Source organism: Bacidia gigantensis (genome assembly GCF_019456465.1).
Source record: "Bacidia gigantensis strain McMullin 20006 chromosome Unknown contig_283, whole genome shotgun sequence".
NCBI lineage: Eukaryota > Fungi > Ascomycota > Lecanoromycetes > Lecanorales > Ramalinaceae > Bacidia > Bacidia gigantensis.
In genome coordinates, this window is record NW_025408607.1 from 441,253 (window position 1) to 463,091 (window position 21,839).

General features: G+C 36.8%; 3 protein-coding genes across 3 annotated transcripts; 2 read left to right on the forward strand and 1 right to left on the reverse strand.

Annotated features, from left to right (window-relative positions):
* Positions 1 to 1,473, forward strand: KY384_008036 (uncharacterized protein; the record flags this gene model as incomplete). The annotated part of the gene is made up of 1 exon (XM_044816525.1): positions 1 to 1,473. One exon carries the CDS (start codon positions 1 to 3, stop codon positions 1,471 to 1,473), a length of 1,473 nt encoding a protein of 490 aa, XP_044666575.1.
* An 11,117-nt stretch (positions 1,474 to 12,590) lies between these two features.
* Positions 12,591 to 16,209, forward strand: KY384_008037 (uncharacterized protein; the record flags this gene model as incomplete). The annotated part of the gene is made up of 8 exons (XM_044816526.1): positions 12,591 to 13,094; positions 13,290 to 13,614; positions 13,665 to 13,904; positions 13,955 to 14,066; positions 14,111 to 14,271; positions 14,320 to 14,408; positions 14,452 to 14,745; positions 14,794 to 16,209. The coding sequence occupies 8 exons, from the start codon at positions 12,591 to 12,593 to the stop codon at positions 16,207 to 16,209; spliced, it is 3,141 nt and encodes a 1,046-aa protein (XP_044666576.1).
* A 3,263-nt stretch (positions 16,210 to 19,472) lies between these two features.
* Positions 19,473 to 20,699, reverse strand: KY384_008038 (uncharacterized protein; the record flags this gene model as incomplete). The annotated part of the gene is made up of 2 exons (XM_044816527.1): positions 19,473 to 20,228; positions 20,280 to 20,699. The coding sequence occupies 2 exons, from the start codon at positions 20,697 to 20,699 to the stop codon at positions 19,473 to 19,475; spliced, it is 1,176 nt and encodes a 391-aa protein (XP_044666577.1).
* Between the last annotated feature and the right edge of the window lie 1,140 nt (positions 20,700 to 21,839).

The window sequence follows — 21,839 nt, forward strand, 5'->3', positions numbered from 1 at the left end:
ATGGACGCCATGGTTTGCAAGGACGCAGCTGAGGCGTCAACAAGGACGATGTCTGCTGGCTTCATACTACGCAGCTTTCCACAAGAGCTTGTAGATAAAGTGATGAATCACCTAACTCCAAACGACTTCGCCACTATCGCGAGACTGAGTCGTAACAATCGGGACGATATCGAGCCACATCTGTACAAAGTTTTCTTCACCAAGACTTGGCATCCACACGACACAATGGGTCTAGTGAAACTGCTGACCAGGAGACCTGAAATTATTCCCATGTTACGGCACCTTGTATTCGATGAGTTTCATCCTCAAGGTCTTCGACTGCTCTTTTCGATTTTGATGCCGAATTTGCAGAGCGTACATATTGCTTTCAGAGAATTCATTCATTGTTCGCTAGAAGAGGACGAGATCAAGTCCCTAAACGAGATGATAAAGCCTCAAACTACACTTCGCAAAGGTTCGTCGCAACCATATGATTTTCATGACCATGTCATTAATGAGCGAACAGTTACGATCTTTTGTACACGTTCTGCATGTGGTTGGTCGGACCACCTTCCACAATGGGACTCTTCACTTTTGGAGTTGAAAGAGCAAGATTTGCCTCTAATCTGTCATCCAAACATTGAGAATCTTCATCTATTCAATATAGATGTCGAAGCATTCACCAAGGCAGCGACTAAACAACCTAGGTACGAACGTTTGACAACGCTATCACTCGAGATAGTGAAATTTCCATCGAAACTGCTCGACACATGGATTCAACCTTCTAAGCTATTGAGAAATGTTACGATTACGCACATAGACTGCACAACTTGGCCGCCAGAAAACTATTTTTCAGGGCTAGCGGAAAAAGCTGATATGGTGGAAATGTTGACACTAAGTTGGAGCCAACGCTGTGCGACCAAATTTAGCACGTCAATCGACCTCAAAACGTTCAAAGCACTTAAATTACTGGTCATCTACCCATTGATCCCTGGATCACATTCCGGGTCACAAAACAACAACAACCTGAGCTTGGATATTGGTGACCTTATCACTCACCAGCTTCCACCTCATCTAGAGAAGTTAGGTTTCGGACTACCTCGACATCGTGGCGAAGTCATGGGCATTGATGGACTAAGGAGATTATTGAAAGAAATACTCGATCATAAGACCACTGTCGCGCCCCGTCTCAAAGAATTGCATGTCGAAGAATTGGAGCATATGTTGAAATACATGCTGAAATGGGGTGAGAACCTGACCGATATTGCGAAACTCCGTGGTGTGGAACTTGTCAGTCTTGATACCTCAACGGAGCAGATTGGGAAGAATGTGAAAAAATGGTTTGCTATAAGCGACGGGATTTCAGGGGGGCCGTCATATCGTCGGCTTTTCAGGCGCCTCGAGTGGCCATCGCGTCGCGCACAAGACAAATGCGAGGATGACGCTAGATACTACGAAGATTACCCCAGTGACTCGTCATCTGACTGGTCATGATCTGATTTTTAGGTTTAATTTATCAACTTTGACACAGACAACGGATCGAGTAGCATCTAGAGTGCACGTCTCAAATGATTAATTTCAACAACAATAACAAAAATTACATAATCTTGCAACTTACAAACATATAGACTAACTTCTTAGGCATAATCTTTAAATCCTTTAATCCTCTCTAGAGGAGAGAAGGTTTATTTTAATATACTACAATATTTTTTTTATCTCTAATAGATTAAATACCTATATCTTCTTAAATATTAGCTTTATATCTAAGCTTACTATAATAACTATTTAATACCTAGAAATATAAGAGTAAAGGGCTTAATAAAGTCTTAATCTAAGTATTCTATATATATACTATATTATAATAATAAACTTTCTTAAATTTCTACTTATTTAAATTATAAAATTTTATATACTATAAATATATTTACTTTATATAAATAATTATTATTATTATTATAGTAATTATAATATTACTATTAATTAAAGTAGCTTCTTTTCTATTTACTTACTATTATTTCCTTATAATTAATAGTTATAATTAATAGCTACTTTCTAACCTTATATATCTCCTACTCTATATTATCTATAGCCTTAATTTTCTCTCTTTCCCTCCTACTTCTATTATTAAGTTACTTATATTAAGAAGGTAAAATATATTTCTATTAACCCTAAGTTAGCTTCTAGATACTAGAGACTATATACTAATATTAAAACTTATAATATTTTTTAATTATATACTATAGATTATCCTATAGAGAACTATAAGTTAAATAACTTTTATAAATAAGTATCTATACTCTAATTAGCTAAAACTATAATAGAGCCTATAAGATCCTATATTCTAATACTAATATACTAGTATGTTTAAGTAATACTAACTAATTCTTATTATAGTCTAGTATTATATTTCCCTCCTTATTAATATCTTTAGTTTCCTTTATCTTTGCCCCTAATATACTTATATTCCTAGAGATCTTCTAAGACCTATAGCCTTTCTCTACTAAATAATCTCTATACTCTTATTCCTACTAATATTACTTTACTTTCTACTTTCCAACTCTCTTTCTTAAAAATAGTCTCTTAATATAAATTCCTAAGAGCTCGAATAAGAAGACAGTACAAGCGATGGAAACAACTATAGCGGAATAAGAAGATATACCCAAGTATCTGCAGCGGTTAATGTGTAGACTATATACCTCCTAATCCCTAAGGAAGTCTTCAATTATAACACCTATTTGCTACTCTTAAAAATTATATTTATATCGGATTAGTTGTTATCGCCCGCTAGGGGCTACATGACTTCACTTGAAAGATATATATAGTGTTTAGGAAGTAGTCTTCTTCTATATGTACTAAGCCTATGTCCTTGCCCTTAGCACTCTATTTAACGTTCTATAGTATCTCTAATTCTCCTAAGATATATTACTAGGTCTCCTAATAAGAAAGGAGCAAGTAGTATGTTTCGCTACTAATATGGCTACAATTAGCTACAAACAAAATATAAGAGTAGGCCTCTGTAGCAAAACATAGAATAAGAGCTAAGGACGAATTGGCAATACTATATAAACAATAAACGCAGATTTCCTAGTCAGTATAATGGGCCTAGCGCAAATGGGGGCTAGTGTGAAATCCAACAAAGTATTGCTACCTTTACTCCCTTTTTCAAGTCTAAAGTTATTACTACTATTATTAATTACAATATAGATGCCTACTTACCCCTAGAAGTCCCTTAATAGTATCTAAGACTGTGCTCGACAGATCCTCTAATAATATAGATCCTAATACTAGCGTCTAATAATTAAGTAGTAAGATATTAGGTGTTACGTAAGTTATATAAGTTACGTAAATAAGTAATACCTTGTAAATATAATATTTACTCCTTTAAGCGTATAAGAAATTATAGATTATATAATAATTGTCCTCCTATATATAGAATAATTTCTTAACTTAATAATAATAAGAATATAATTATTAAATTATCTTAAATTTATTAAGTTATAAGGCTTAGTTAGTATTAATATATAAGCTAATATTATACTTATTACTATTATAATTAATAATAATTATATTATTATTTCGACTTTATTATCACTTAATCTATATTAGTTATAAAAAATACTTTATTTAATAAGTTTAAAAATCTTAGAATAGGAAACTATAATATATAGTTTATTAATATAAAAGCTTTATTAATTAAGGAAAAAGTATAAAGTATTGCCTATAGTAGGTATTAAAATAAGAAATATAAACTTTTATTATTATAAGATAGTTTATTATTACTAGTTAAAGCTTTTAATAGTTTAATAAATATTAAATAAATTAATAATATTAAGTAAAAAAATATAAATAATCTAGCTTAAACTTTACTTATATAGAAGATCTATAATACTATTTGCTACTTCTTTAATTATAAAATTAGCTTTTTAATAATATAATAAAAAGCTTATAAGAAATATAATACTAAGAATAAGGTTATATTAATTAATAATAAGCTTATCGCTATATAAATTATTAATATTTTTAAATATAAAAATATCTAAGAATATTAATTAGAAATTAAAAAGTATATTTCTAAACTATATAATTTAAGAGAAATAATATTAGAAACTTAAATATTTATAGCCTTTTAAAAAGGATTAATAGTAACTTAATATCCTTATTTATTTAATATAATCGAAAAAGCTAAATTAAATAAACGTATTCTTACTATAGATAAAATAATAAATGCTTTTATAGATTAAAAATATTATAATAAAGGAGGTATTTTTTATATAAAAGTTCTTTTAATAAAGGTTAGAAGATATAGCAAATAGAATAAGCTATTAAATAATTAATATAATTAAAAAGATTAGAAGAAATACTATAGCTATAATCTTTTAGGTTATTTTGCAAAAAATTATTTCTACTTATATAAAGAACTTTGTTTAGCTAGATAAAAGCTTTATAAAGATATTTTAAAACAAATATAAAGAAATAAAAAGTTATTAAAAAAGGCAAATAAAAAAATAAATAATAAGAAGAAGGATAAAGATAATAATAATTATCTTTAATATATTACCTCCTTTATATATTATTAGTTAATTAATAATTTCTAGCCTATAAAGGTTTTAAAAGCTAGAAGCTAAATACTATATAGGGAATAAAACAATTTATTATATATAGATAGTAGATTAAATACTTATTTATTCTAGAAGAAAAAGTATTTTAAGATATATAAGAAAGTTGTTAATTATATTTTTAAAAGAGTAAATAATATCTAGCTTTATATTTATAGAATTAGAAGTTTTACGTTCCTTTATAAAATTAATAATTATATTAAGCTTATTTAGCTTAACAACATTTATTATATACTAGATTTAGTCTATAATCTATTATCTATTAATGCTTTTAAATTAAAAAAAGTTTTTATTACCTTTAAAAATAAGAAATATATTATTATAAAAAAAGGGAAAAAGCTTATATAAAGAGACTATAAAGGTTATACTTATATTATTAATCTAGATTACTGTAAAAAGCTTAAAACTTTAAGGTTATTAATATAAAAAATTATTAAATATGCTTTTTAATTACTTTAATACTGATATTTAAATTATATTAATAAATAAATAGTTAAAAAGACAGTAAAATCAATATTAAGAATTATAAAAAAAAAGTTTAATAAATTATAGATATATAAAATAGCTAGTTAATTATATAAGTCTTATATTATTAATAAGATATAATAAGAATACTCTTATATAGAATATTATTAATAATATATTAAAGATAGAGTCTAAAAAAACAACGCTTTTATATTAATATTAATAAGGGAGGAAATATTATTCTAACTCTTAGAAAGTATTAATATCTATATGTCTTTATCTATAATACTATTAATAAAAAATTTAAATATTTTTTAAAAACTTATAATAGTTTACCTTAGATTTTAAAAACCTTTTTTAATATAATAAAAACTTAGAGTATTATTATTTAATTCCTAAGGAGTAATAATAAGTTCTAGAGCGATATAATTAATAAGATAATAGATTATAGAACTGTTTATAAGACTATAGCTTTTTATACTTTTTATTAAAATAGAATAGCTAAATATAGCTTTAATATATTATTTAAAAGAATTTAAGTAATATTATATAATACTAGTATATATTAATACTTTTAGGGGGAAGCAGCGGTTTATATAATCTATATTAAAAACTATACCGCTATTAAAGTAATAAAAAAGACTTTAATTAAAGCCTAAACTAATTAATATTTAGATATATTATATATAAGGATTTTTAGCTGCTATAGTTAGTATTATAATCTAAAATATAAAGCTAAATTAGACAATAAAGGGATTAAATATCGACTTCTTAGTTATAATACTAAAAACTAATATTATATATAAAATTTAATAAAAAAAAAACTATTATTATTACATATATTAAATAGGACAAATTATAGACTTATAAAACTAAAGGAGATATAAATAAATACTTAGATAATAATTAGGATTTTGTATCTATAAACAATAAAGAGGATAACTCTTTAAATAACTTAAATAATAGCTTCTTTATTTCCTTTACAAATAAAGGAATTAGATATTATTAAGAATACTATTAGGATCTTATTAGAGATACTAAATACAAATTTAAAAAAATATTAGCAATTATTATAAAGATCCTAAAAAACTTAAAAAATTAGAAAAAGAAACTAATATACTAAGATAATTATTATAATTCTAAGCTAAAAATCCTATTAATTATAAAAATCTATATTTTAGTAAAAAAGTTTATTATCTTAAAGTATTTACTATTAAAACAATAAAGCTATAATTACTTAAGTAAGATAATATTCCCTAAATAATTAAAGACGCTCTAAACAAGCTAAATAAAGAAAAATAAATTATTATATATTATAATTAAATTAAAAAGTTAGAAAAAAAAAGAATTTAAATATTAAGAACTCCTTTTAAAAGTATAAAAGTACTTTAAGGACGCTAAGTTTTTATAAATAAATTTAATAACCATAGCAATATTGTTGATTTTAAAGGGAAATAAGTAGCAAAAAGCTTTAAAATAAAAGCTAATATTAACTATAATAAAATCTACTTTTCTATAGTTAAAAATAAAGTTTAGCAAATTATATTAGCTATTATAGTTTATAATAATAAAATCCTAAAATATTTAGATATTATTATAGCTTTTTTAAAATTATTTTTAAAAAAACAATATATATAAATAAAGCAACTATATATATTCTAAAAGGGAGGAAATAATATTACTTATAAATTAAATATAGCCCTATATAAATTAAAATAAGCTTTAAAGGAGTAGTATAATATATTAAAGAAATTCCTTATTAATATAAAATATTATTTTATTAAGAATAATAACTATTTATTCTAAAACTCTAAGAAAAATATTGTTATCGTTGTCTATATTAATAATTTTCTAATCTATTATAAATAATAATAGGAAATTTATATGTTTAAAGACTAATTAAATAAATAGTTTATAATAAAGTACTTAGAACTAGTTAAAATATATTTTAGAATAAATATTATTTATAATTAAAATTAATTTATTATCTATACTAATTAATCTAGCTATATTTAATAAGTTCTAGAATAGCTAAATATAATAAATTATAAATTAATTATAACCCCTATAGAAAAAAGAATTATATTTTATAAAGTAGATAATAATTATAAATTATTAAAAGAATTAAAAAATTTTTACTTTATATTAATAAAAGTATTATCTTAGCTTATAATTAAAATTTATCTAAATATCTCCTTTATAGTTAATATATTTATATAATTTATAAGTAACTTTATATAGTATTATATAGTAGCTATATAATATATTATATAATATCTTATAAGAATAATTAACTTAAATAAGCGATTTAATCTAATTAATAATAATAATAAATTATTTATAGCGTATTATAATGCCTCCTTTATAAACAATTATAATATAAGCTAATCTATTAATATATATATCTTTTTTTTATAAAGCTTACTAATTAGCTAGCAAAGTAAATAATAATTATTTATAATTTATTTATTAATAGAAGTTAAGTATATAGCTATTAATAAGGCAGTAAAAAAAAGTATTTATCTTGTAGATATTTTAATATTATTAAAAAGTAATAAAAAAGAAATTTAACTAATTAATTTATATATATATAATTAGTTAGCAATACTATTTATAAAAAATAAAACTAACTATTTTAAAATAAAGTATATCTATCTATAATATTATTATATTTAAAAGTAAATTAAGAAAAAAGACTTAAAAATTATTTAAATTCTATTAAAATAATAAGTTACTAATATTTTAATAAAACTATTGAGAAAAAAGGAATTTAAAGATAGCTAAGATAAGCTAAGCTTAGTTTTTATAACTTATAATATTATAAGCGATAGATAGAATCAAGTTTAAAAGGGAGTATTAAGTATTATATAAGTTACGTAAATTATATAGATAAATAACACCTTATAAACATGATACTTGCTCCTTTAAGTATATAAGAAATCGTGGACTATATAATAATCGTCCTCCTATATATAGAATGATTCCTTAACCTAACAACAATAAGAATATGATTATTAAATCATCTTAAATCTATTACAAGATCGCCTATCCTTTGTCCCCGAAAAGAGCCTAAGCCTAGGAGACTTAAGGAAAGAGAATGCTACCAATTGTGGAGCACACGCTGCTCTCAGATTGCTTCGCAGGACATGCAACCCTTCGTCTTCCTGCCCATCCTTCTAACAACATAGTCGGTGTCATGTGAGTTGCAGCAAAAACGTGATACAGCAGCGAGTCTCATTAGGTTAAGGGGCATTGATAGATGCAAAGCCTATTCACCTACTACCTTGAGCCCCAACGAGGCTCCACTAAAGATTTTCAACGGCTTAGCGGGGATTGCGCCTTCCAGCTGCTATCCGTTATCACAGCTCATACTCGTCTGTCCACTTCCATGTACGCGTTGCAACCCCTCGCTATCTTGCTTCTGCAAGCATGCATTTCAAAAGCGTAAACCCGGCCTTAATAATACTCTCTTTAGAACTTATTATAAGAGCAGAAAAGACGTCGCCTTGTTGAAGCGCTGTGCCTCTGCCCTGACGACCAATAGCCCTACATAACGCATTGCCGGGTCGACGTAGTATTGTTACACCTCGACCATCCGAAGTCTATCGCCTCTGTTCCCACTATTCACCTTGATGTCCATTTGATTTGCTAGGTCCGCACCAATTCCGTTATCTCGATGACTGGTCCCTGACCAGCTGTTCGTACGTTCAAGGTTTGCTGGTACTGCCCAAGCCATCTTGTCAGACTCCGAACCCTGATCGATAAATAAAGCTCTAGTCTTGTACCTTTAACCATCGCTCTCTTGTCCTCAGCACTTTTTCTGAACGTCAATTCCTAGTCCGCGAACACTGCAGCACATGTACAGTTCTTGGAGGAATGACGAGGGAACGACGAGAAAGGGTGAAGGCCCGAGAGCTGATTAACAGAGCTGATTTTGTAACTAGAGGCAATGAACACCAAAAAAAGGAAAAGTCAGGAGTACATTAACGTATGAGAAACAGGATTAACATGGACGAGAATATATGCAGCATTCGAACATGGAGTATGCTAGGGCCAAGTCTCCTTGTGCTGCACGTTCATCGTGTTATGATATGGGGCTCCTTAAAGCATGACGAGCGCCTACTGAAAATCGGGAAAGTTAAAAGGGAGAAGAATATAAGACGAAGTAATCTCTACGTATTGGCGATGCATAGGGGATGCACAAAAGACCTTTACAATGGACCTCGACAAAGAAAATGAACTGCTGGACTACGTAAGACGGGTTTATCCATAGAACATAGCGAGTCTTCACGAGTCCCGAACCGCCAATTTCTAGTGAAGACCCGATATGGATAGTATTTAGTTAGGTATGCCCCCCCTCTCTATTTTCTGTTGGGATTTAAATTAAAGATACGCTTTTAGCAAGCTATGCCTCTAGGCTTATAATATATTAGTATTACTACTAGGCTAAAAGATTTAAATAATTTAGAAACTTATAATATTAATATATATTTAATAACTATTTAGGTTTTTTAAATTAGGAATAAAAGATATAATAAATTATATTATTTATTAAATTAATAGTCTTTTAAACCTAAGTATAATATTATAAAAAGTTATAAATCTAATAATAGCTATATAAGCCTAGAGTATAAGAATTTAGAAAACTTATTATCTTAAGTATTTATATAAATTAAAATATAATTCTTTTCTTAATAATATTATATAATAACTTTTAAGTTAACTATATCCTTTTATTAGTATAGTTCTAAAGTATATATATATATATATAGAAATAAGAAATAAAATTATATATTAAATTACTTAAATATAAAAGTTTATTTAAATTAAATAAAATATATATATAATAAAATATTATTAAAATTAAATATATTTATAATTTAAATAAATTTTATTATTATATTTTTAATAATAACTTAATCTTCTTTAGTTTTATATTTATTATATATATTAGCTAAGAAACTTTTATTATAAAGAATTATTATTAACTTTATATTTAATATACTTAAATCTCTTTTCTATAAACTAAACTCTTATAAATTCTTATTATATTCTTATATAAAAATAATTAATAAGTTATTTATATAAATACTTTATTATTATTAAAATTTTAAATTTTAAATTCTCTATTATATTGAATTTAAAATAAAAAATATAAATAAGTTTACTAAGTTATATTTAAAAATTTAAGTTACAATTATTAATAAAGTTATAGTTTTATAAAACTTTTTAATTAAAAATAAATATTAATTAAAAACTTAATTTTTTTACTAGTTAATAAAGTTTTATATTAATAGCTAAGTTAAAGTCTATATAAATAATATTAAAATTATATTTATATAAGTTTTTATTAATATTATTTAATAAGACTATAAAAATATTAGAAAATAAAATAATATAATATAATATTAATTTAATATATATATTTTTTCTTAGAAGTTAAAAAGTATTTATTTATCTATTATAAATAAAGAAAATCTTAAAACTTAACTTAAATATTATATTAATAATAGTATTAAATTTATTTTAATAAATTTATTTATAAATATATATTTTAAATAAATTAAATTAATAATATTATAATAATATTCCTAAAGTTTTTCTTAAATAATATAAAATATTATTAAATAAATAGTAATATATATATATTATTAAAAAGAAATAAAAAGAGTAAATAATATAAAATACCTTAATATAATATATTTAAATATTAAAATTATATTCTTATAATTAGGTTTTACTAGGCAAACTAATTATTATTATTACTCTAAAGATAGCAAATAGCCAAATATCCATATGGCCTACGCTAGTTAGGGGGCGGCTTGGCATTTAGATATGCTAATAAAAGCGGCATGCTTCGGGCGGATTATTGGCCCGCGGCCATCATCAACCTTACATTCTTCACCCTGTCTGCCCAAGAAATCGGAATACAATCATGCCTAGATCATTGCTGCAGAGTGGGAGCGCATTCGCTCTTACCAACGACAGCGGCGTTGCGTGAAGAAAGCGTCGAGTCTGTTGCTGTCTAAACGAACTCAAAAGATTGGCGAAAGTGCAATCCAGAAAACAATTATGGTGCGCTTGAGTTTGATGGAACGACTCAATACATACTGCGTATTACCAAGGTTACCCTGTGACCTCAATCTACAATGACTTGGTAGACGAGAGGCATAGCTGAAAAGCCGAACTTGTTTTGTCACTACGAAGATGACTTTAATGAAGAGAATCCGTCTAGTTGAAATCAAAAGTCACCCGCTGAATACATGAGCAAACCGCTGACCCGCCGTAGTGGGCTTCAGCACTAATTTGTCTGGCTTGTCACGGTGTTTGAATGGAAGCACAGTTCTTGGAGGTCACGTACCAAGGCTGGTCAACTGCTTAAGAGTCGGACAATGTAGAAAAGGGACGCGGCCATACAGAGCAGTGCGGTTCCTTGCTCGCTATGGTTGTACTCGAACACCCTGTTGATCCATCATTCATCCTGACCACGCAGTCACTCATAGAAGACCTAGGTCACTCACGAATAGAGCTTACTAGGGCGAGATGACGTCACTGAGGAACTGTCTAACCGCATTTGAAAATATGGCTTCTTCCATCGAGATGTTGATTCTACTCTCAAGGGGTGAACGCCGCTCTTAAGGATTAACGGGGTTCTAGGCCTATACCATCGCTCTTACTGTATTGCTAGCGTCCCGCACGAGTGACAAAATGCGAAGGTCACTTCGGAAGTTTTACCCTTATCGTGGCTAGAAGCTTAGAGCTAGCAGGGTGCCAGTCTAGACTGAACACTAGTCGAACTGTTCGTCCTGTTGTGGCCAGCCGCGGGATCTCAGTTCTCTTCATCAATTGGGCGGATCCTGGTGGGACTAATGCGGGGATGGCAGCGGGGGCCAAACGGTACGTTGATCATCTCCTGATGATCTCCCTTCAGATAAGACTGCTACCCAATTGTGATAGACCTAAGCCCGCTTTCTCGTCACACTCAGCACGCCACAAGAACGCCACATTTCCTAAATGGAACAACAGCGGGATAGATCATCCTTACAGCCTTCTACCCCGCTCCTGGAAAGGGAACAGTGGCCAAAAAGATGCCCATGGCAGTGGTGATCTCCACACAGAAGACGCTTTGATCCCTTCTTAAGTCCAATTTGGGTTTGGAGGGCAGCCTTGCAACCCAGTGAGCTTCAATGAGCTACATTTCCGCCAATTCCAGCTCCGTGACTGGGATTGATCGTCACTCAAGGACATGGCACATTACGCCTTCAGCTACCTCTAAGCCAGAACAAGAAAGCCACGGGTACTGTGGGTAATACGGAGTGGAAATGGTGGCTTGACCTGTCTCAGCTGAATGGTCTGGCACAAGGCTTGCCAGAGATTCCTTGGAGCTCGACAACGCCTGTGGTCGACTGTATATAGATACCTACCCACTTGTTAGACTCTATGCCTTGTTCTTTGGACCGACCAAACTGTCATTCTTCAAGACCCTGATAAAATATATCATCGAATTAAGCATTGCTGTAATTGCCTCAAATGTCCTACTATCTTCCACCCATATCTGAGATCCCGGAGTCTCGCCATGCAGCCGTAGGTGCATGGTTCCTGGGTCCAAGAGCCGAGAACTTCTCGTATCTTGAAAATGTCTTCAAGTATATCCTCGAGCAGCAAAGGGATACCCGAGAGAATCTGTTCCCGAAGGATCAGGCCTTCATTACCGCTGAAATGAAGGAAAGCCCCTTGTACAAGGCTCAGATCGATCAATTGCAGGTCAATCTATTTGCTATCACCAAGGAGCTCAACCGTCATGCTGTACCTTTCTGGTCCGCGCGATACAACGCTCACATGTCTATGGAGAATTCTATGCCTGCCGTCATTGGGTATCTTACTGGCCTCCTCCACAATCAGAATAATGTCGCGACTGAAGCAAGTCCTTTCACGACTCTTCTTGAGAACGAGGTTGGGATAGACTTATGTAATATGCTGGGTTACGACACGAATAAGGATAACGTTGCGCGTGCTTGGGGTCATATCACATCCGTAAGTATTCCTTACTTGAGCATTCATCACTCAACGAGCACCAGCTTACGGATAAGTAGGGAGGCTCTGTTGCCAACTTGGAATCCATTTGGGCGGGTAAATAGCTTGAGAGCGTCTCCATCTCCCAAGGGTCACTGACTTTATGTAGCGCGCAATCTGAAATTCTATCCGCTTTCACTGTTTCTTACAATCGAGGACAAGAAGAGTACCTTGCACTTCTTGGACAATCCTTTCGGAGCGACCCAGCCTTTTGAGATCGACCTAAGCTCTGGCAAGAAAAAGCTCTTCATGCATTGCACAACTTGGGAGCTTCTCAATCTCAAACCCTCTACGGTTCTGGGTATCCCGCAACAGCTCTCTGATCAATATGGCGTTTCTCAAACAGCATTGGCTGCGGCCATGAAACCTTACTCGATCCAGACTGTGGGGAAAGACTTTCTGGAGAAGAAATTCCACGTCAACAATCCTGCCCAATTCTTTGTGGGAACGACGAAGCACTATTCGTGGCCGAAGGGAGCGGGTAAGGAAAGCTGCTGGCATGAAATTGACCCACGACTGACTTCACAACAGCTATTGCTGGCATCGGCTCTGGACAGATTGTCGATGTTCCCGTGGACTTACGAGCTCGTATGGATCCAGAAAAACTTCGAGAGATGCTGGAGAAAGCCATCGCTAATGAGCAGCCAATCTATGCTGTCATTGCCATCATCGGATCAACTGAACAAGGAGCAGTTGATCCGCTGGCAAAGATCTTATCCCTCCGCACGGATTTTGAAAAGCGAGGCCTATCCTTCGTGGTTCACTGCGACGGTGCCTGGGGGGTTACTTTGCCTCTATGCTCAGGGAACAAAGCCCGGTAGGCGTACCCAAAGGCCAATCGAGCTATGTCCCGACCCTTGCGCTTTCGCCATACACTGAGGAGCAACTTCGAGCATATAAAGACGCTGATAGTATCACCATTGACCCTCACAAGTATGGAAGCAGATATCTAGATGCCTCTTCGCTGACGAAATTAGGTCCGGTTATTGCCCTTATCCTGCCGGCGGACTTTGCTACCGTGACGGTAGAATGCGATATCTTGTCACATGGACTAGTCCCGTGGTTTTCCATCAAGGGGACGAAGTTGAGAGCATTGGCGTTTATGGTGTCGAAGGTAGCAAGCCGGGCGCTGCTGCAGGTACGGGATCCTCACTTCTACTGCCTCTCGCCGGCTAATCAAGGGCAGTTGGCGCCTATCTTAGCCACCGTGTCTTAGGTCTTCACAAAAACGGATATGGTACATTACTAGGGGAGGCTGTTTTTTCGTGTGCAAGGGTAAGTCCGATCAATATCTGCAATGATGTACTGATGTTCGCAGCTTTATTGCCATTGGGCCGCAATGCAGACTGAACCGATACCGTCTTCCCACGGCACCAAGGCCAAACTCATCGTCAGGCCATTGAATATGCTGCCAACAGAGGAGCAGAATGACCCTCCTTATGTTGTCGAGAATCAGAGACAATTCATCAGAGATCACATCTTATACAGAGACAATGCTGCCTTGGAAGCGGACAAGGAGGCAGTAAGACTCCTCAAGCGGCTGGGTGGTGACCTGATGATCAACGCATTTGCTTGTAATTTCGAGATAGATGGAAAGATTAACACGGATGTCGTAAGTTACGAGACCGCTGGGAAATGTTTTATCTGCTGATTTCTAAAGACGGAAGCCAATTATCTGAATACACAGATATTTCAACAGTTATCTGTCTCAGATATAAGGAAAGACATCTCAAATGTTCCGTTGCTGCTGACATCGACCAGTCTCGCCCAGTCACAGTACAAGGACTGCCTTACGCACTTCAAGAATCGGCTCGGGCTTGAAGGTGAACAGGATCTTTACATACTGATCAATGTGACAATGAGCCCATGGCCGACTACCGGAGACTTTCTTGGAGAGCTCGCAGACAAGTTCAAGGACGTTGCCCAACAGCAAATGCTAGCTACCGTCGAGCGAGACGTTCAATATCCGGACCATCATGGCTTCGTCATACAAGGTCTGGACCACATCTGCGGCGTGCATCTCCCCATGTTCAATATGGAGAATCATCGGCACCAACTCATCATCTCGTGCGACTTTCCTAAAGATATAATGGATGAATATCGACGTCGCAAAACCGCGAATCCATCGCAGTTCTTCACATTTGGGAACAAGAATCCAGCAGAGCTGCTAAAATTCATTAAGGACGGTGCTTCATTCGAAGCCACAATACAAGAAGGATTACCATCCGACAACAAGCCGATCTCCGAAAGCTTCACGGTCAGCAACGTCAAGATCCTGCTACAGCGATCTATGCACTCCAAGGATCTTGACACGCTTTATCCCGACAATATGATCTTCTACGCCTATGGTCGTGGGTCGGAGCTGCACATAGACCACCTACTGAACGTATCACCCAACATCCAACTCAACAGTGAGCGGATCAAAGTTCTCGAATCATCAGCCTTCTCGCCTCCCCTAAAAGACGTAATCAACGAACAAGGAGTCTGGCTTCGACTCACCTCAGTACACGAAAGCGCAGTGCAACCCCTGATCATGAAGCCCACAGACCCCCATACATCCTTCGCTCACCCCGGCCTCGACTTCAAACCCGGTGCCAAATTCGCCTTCGAAGCCTTCGACCCAGCCACCGCACTCCTAAACAATAACAGCCCTTCCAACCCCACCATCCGCGGCGTCCTCGAACTCGGCCCCTCCGTCTTCGCCGACACCGTTATGCTGAACGCTGACGGTGGCGGAGCCGACCACGACCACGCTTCAGCTGCAACCGTCATGGACGCGCCAGCGAATAGTTGGGCGCTCGCGGCTGAGTATCCCAACGCGGCTGCGAGCGAGGAGTTGAGGAATCAGTATCAGAGTACGGTTTTGAGAGGCTTTAGGGACAGTTGGGCTATGGCGAAAAGGGAGGAGGCCGAGAAGGTGTTGGAGAGGTATGAAGGGAAGAAGGGGGAGGAGAGCGAGGGGAAGGGGGAGGGAGAGGCACCCGATTGGTTGAAGAGATGTGTGCGGGATGGGGAGAGGGCTGAGGAGAGGAAGGGCCCGGAGTTGGTGCAGTTGTATCATACTGGGTTGCGTTGATCGGCTTGGATGGAAGGCTGAGAATGGGTTCATCGACGATTAACATATGTCAATTTACCGTATGGGCGAGGAAAGTCGAAGAGATAGGGCCTGGCAATTCTAGAAGGCAGAGAAGCCGCACTCAGTGTGTTAGGTCCTCAACGTCAAGTCTTTCAGTAACCTCAATATGTGGAGGGAATATTCGTGTGGTCAGTTTCAATTATGTATCGTTCCGACCCTCTTTCACTGTCCTTCCAAGGCTTAGAAGCAATGTTCATAACCAACTACCGTCGCGCTTGCTTTATCTGCGTCCCTTAGCCTTGTTGAGCTAAAGACTAGAGACGCCAATATAGTTCATGCCCTTTCGAGGACATGTTGGGCATTCGCTATTTATTTGCAGAAAGCTTTACAGAAGTATATAGGCGATTGCTGGACAACATTGTTGGTCTCTTTCGCATCTTAGGCTCTAAGATCTTCAATTCTTTTCCATATAGTAGTAAATCGTGCGATCGTCCGGCAATCGTTTAACAATAGCTGAGGTGATCAATGGATGTGGGAGAAAGTAAGTAAGAATGAAAGAAAAAGAGGCTTTAGCTGTCAACAAAGGGAGAGTAATGAATATCGTGTACCGAGAGCGGAAATGACATTTGGGAGGCTGAGTTCTGGATTGGACGCTGCGGAGGTGTCAGAGCCGATATCGAAGTCGATGACTTGAGTAAGAAGATTGTAGCTGGTGAGAAAGTGGTGGTGATATGGTCAGCGCGATAATAGCCTATGTGAGGAGTCAGCAGATTCAACGTTCAATTGCTGCAACAGATTACTGCTTGAAATCTCTTAGGGGGTTCTAGTTTTGCCTCCGAGGATTGGGTGACCTTCATGTCATGAGCTTCAGTCACTGACTTGAGTATATCTATAGCAAGTGCTTGGAAAGCGTTGGCCTTGTGGTCGCGACGACTTTACTATGAGTGTTCGCTCTTCTGCCGCGCCGAAAGAATCAAATCATTCGGCACTTGGTGTACTCTCGTGGGGGGTTGTTCGATCTTAGTGGCTGCGACCCGTGCAAGCGATGCAATACTTGATTCAGGACGTGCACCTAATTTCGATATCTGTTGCCTTTCCACGAGTTGTATCTACTGTGGGTGAAAGGGAAGCATTTTTTTCCTTTGATGTCGTAATCCGTGAAACTTTTGCGTTAGGATGCTTCTTTCTTTACGATATGACTAGTATACTGAATCACGCAACTGATGGCTGCAAACCCTCGAAAAGCGAATAGGGGCTGACATGTGAAGAATTCTGTCTCGTCGTATTTATAAGAATCTTTCGTGTTCGAAAACATAGCTCAAGGGCTCCAATATTCTCTAGCCTTTGCAGCCTCAGCTGACATCAATACCCCTTACCCGTCTGATCAGAAATCTAGACATTTCTTTTCGACCAACCCTAACCTACACCGACCATTTCATGCCTTGTTATGCCGTGTACTTGACGTTCAGTAGCTATTGTAATCCCCTTGTGGATGGCAGTGCAGATCGACCGCTTTGATACAGAGCAGCCATCCAACGGATCATTTTGCCTTTTACGTCGAATTATCCCCACATTTATCGCTGCACGAAAAGTTGACACGGGAGACTAATCATCTTATTGAGAGTCCAGAGGATTAACACGAACCTTATGCTATGATTTTGCGACGCAAGCAAAGATTGTGCGTCGTATGATAGTAAAGGCGCCAAGCGAAATCACAATCAAACATTTATGATTTGATAAAGATATCAGACGATATTTTCAGCTGTATCACTTTGGTTTATGTCGTGATTCCATATGGGTACCACTAGGTGTCTTAAGTTGTATTATCTCAGCGATTCTTATGCCTCAGAGCCTGTAGTTGCATCATGCGTAGCAAAGTACGCTGCTTCATTTCGTCCATCTCATATAAGTACTTCTGTATAGCTCTCTTTCTCTTTCTTTCTTTCCTCTTATTAGAGACTCCCAGAGAATATTCGACCTTTAAGATGGATTAAGACCATCTCCGAGTTCAGCTTGAACGTGACCGAATCGTAGATAAGCGTGAACGAGACCGATTCACAAATCAGCGTGCGATTCCTCCTGCTGGACCTCATCAAGATGTAAGTTGTACCGTCTTTAAGACTTCTTCGAATGCTTCTCAGCACACGTAGCCTCAGTCCGACACACTAACAGCCTAAAGCGCTAACCAGTCCAACGCCTACGCTCGCCCACACCTCCAGGACATCCGTTTGGATCATCCAACGGTCTGCATTTTCGCGTTCCTGTACAAACACAGAATCTCTCCTTTAGTTCACCTACAAGCCAACGAGTTGTGGACACATTTATTCCGCCTGGGCAATCCAACACTCTGGATATCGGGATCTCTACTGTTTCCTATCGGCTCCCGATCCTACAACATCGGCCAGCATCAAGGCCAGCGCATCGTCCACCCTCTCCTCCTCCTCCTCCTCCTCCTCCTCCACGTCGTAGGAGTAGGGGTTATAGTAGAGGCAGACGCCATCGTGAAAGGGAAACCCTTCCTGGTCCTAGACCTGAAAGCCTGGTTTCTCGAGGAAGGGATCCCGACCCTAATAATGAACGACGTAGGAGGACTCATACTTGGTATCATGGTGGGCCTATAGTGTGGTACGAAAACGCGGAACGCCATCGCCAACAACGTCGAGAACGCGAAGACCGTGAGCAAGGGCATCGCCGCCGCCGACGCATAAAAGCTGTCCTCCCCTCGAATGCGAAGAAGCAGCGCAGGATTATCAATTAATTGATATGAAGGACTTGGGAATCATTGGTAATTGAAGAAAGAGAGTTTGTGTGGCCATGTTGGGCGAGCGGCACACATGGTTGTACAATAATTCATTCTCACGGATCACGAAGGGAAATCATCATTTGAATGAAGGACAATGGATTCTACTTACCAGATGGAAAAATATGGGAATAATACTCACAACCCCAAGCACAAGTTCCTACCACCTCATACGTCTGTCTACGACTTCTGTGTAGCCCTGAAAGTTTCAATTCAGTGAAAGCCTCTTGTTCCCCGTAGACTTGATTTTCCGACTCCCTTCGCGTGTGGGAATTTTGTCGTGAAAATTGTATCAAGTGCAGGTTCATGAACGTGAAGTGGGACTGTAGAGTACCTCTTGTTGTTTCGGCGACCATGTTGAGAAGCGTGAGTCATGATCTCTCCCACGTTCAAAGGCTGTCCTCCAAACACCAAGGATAGACGTTTTGGTAAAGGGAAGGTCTGGTCCTCATGAACGACTTTGTTATTCCATCGACTTTTCCTCTTCCTCCCACATTGCGATCCACTTGGGAACACGATCATCGTAGTACTGCCAATAATCAGGCTTATAAAATGGCTCGTGCCACCACTCCTCCGGTTTCGCGAGCCTTTGTTCATAATGCTCCGGTCGATGGTCAGGACTCAATTTGAGCATTTCGGTATGCGTGAGCACTCTACCTCTTGTGAAAATATATTGAAACAAGCTGTCGGTCCCAATTACAAGAGGATGTCGTAGTATAGGAGGCTGGATTGTTACGGCTTCAATCGAGTACCAGAAATTCTGCTCATCTCTTTTGAACTCGCCGTCGTAGGGCTGGTGTATGTGTGTGTGCTTGATTTGGAAAAAGCCATGGTCAATATGATAATCCGGCGTTGACGAGAGCTTTACGTTAAAGGCGTTGAATGGGATGATCCATGATTGTTGATCACCAGTCCTCCGCTGGGGACGAAGAGGATGGTTTTTGCAGTGGTCTTCAGGCCACATCATCTCCTCTATCGTCCAGCCTCGTCGAGAGTATTCTTGTACCAACGGCCTCTCCCAGTCGTCCAACTGCTGGAGCAAGTAGCCCCTATGTTGGCAAAAGGTAGGCAAGGGGAAGATGGCGTATGCTTTGTTCCATGTGATGAAGTTGACTACGACTGTGGAATGGGAAAGATCCAAGATGGTACGCAAAGGGTGATCTGGAGTCCCAACTACTCTGATCTCGCTCTCGGTTCTAGGCGTAGTAAAATGTCGAACCTGTACTTTGTTTAGTCAACGCAAAGGACTCTAGATGTCAAGGGTGTATACTTCGAACAAATCCTCATCAAGAAGAAAAGGTTCGCATTGCTCGGACTCGCGCGGGGCCCGGTCGGTACAGGATTCAGTGCTACCTAAGTACTCGCAAAATGAATCCATTTTATGACCCCGCTCAATGTAGATATCCAAAGCTGCCTTGGGCCACGTGACTCGTTCGAAGAATTGCACTGCGAATGAGCCGGTGATAAGAGCGTCGTAGAGACCCATCTGAGAGCGAAAGATTTCAGGTTGCTGTGCAAATCGCTCCAGCCTTTTGTCGACGTTCCATAGAATAGGTAGCAAGTAAGAGTAAAGTCCAGAGAACTTCTTGCACGTCCGCGTCAGATGAATAATATCTTGAATATCGAGGAAGTCGCATAATCTGCGAAAGACTGGGTACGGGTGTCGAGAGTCAAGGAGGTTGGTGATCATCTCCGAGAATGCCGGTCGCGTCATGTCGTACATCGGACCGTTCGTTTGATATTACTCGAGAGGGTGTCTTTGAATCAAGCAAGAAGCCATTCATCAATGTGGGAAGTCTCATTAACCTTATCATTGCGACTACAAGTGGGCTGAGTCGGTATGATCAGTTCAAGAAAGTGAAGCGGTCGATGAGCCCGTTCGCCTTGCTTACGTGATCGAGGCTGTGTTCCCGCTAGGCTCTTCGGGGCGTTAGTGTCTTCATTACTAAGAACAATCTAGCCCTAAGTCTTGACCTTTCGTGCAACTACCTCACCCCCCTCACCGCATCGTCCCCATTCAAACGCGACCACAAGAAATACTGCAGGTTGAACCTCAGCGCTTTCAACATCGAACGCAGAAGGATGAACGCCTTGAAAAGAGTCATGAGAGAGCATAGACCCGCAAACAACGTGGATACAAGAGAGAAAGCAGTGGGGCGAACACACGACTCAACGGTACAGTTTGGAGAACTCGGTCGAAGTTGGCTCCACCAGTGAACGATCTCAGGCATGACTCTACGATGAGCTCCTGGCGTGCCAGACGATATGAAGAAGCGGGATACTTATGAACATCGTTATCGAAATTCGCAGAGTGAGGACGCTCATCGGCATTCACGCAATGGTGGTTCGATGGCCCTCGGTGACCTTTGCCTAGCTTGGTGCACACATGGAAGGACACTGGAGCACAAGTTTACAATTCCCTCTCCTCGAGCTGAATCTGGGACACTAAAAGATCCACGCCATTGCGACGTATCCCGAAGTCATGGACCCGTGCTCACTGCCCCGCCCTCCTCTTCGATCCTCCCAAACGAAGGCACCAAGAGCAAGATATTCAGAGCAACCCATGACGTACAACGGCCAAACCATACGTGGTCAGGCAAGAAGTGCGTACGACAAGCCAAGCTCATACTCACGAACAAACGCACTCAACACACGTTCCGAATCATGGAGCGCCTCACTGACTGCGCCGAGCGTTGCTTTAGGTGAAACAGAGCAAGCTACCGACTTTGAAGAAGGAGAGCAGAGAGTAGTGGTGAATACCGATGAGGGATGAAGACAACAAGCTGTCAATGAATACTACAGAGAGTGCTACAAGACCACAGGGTGGGGC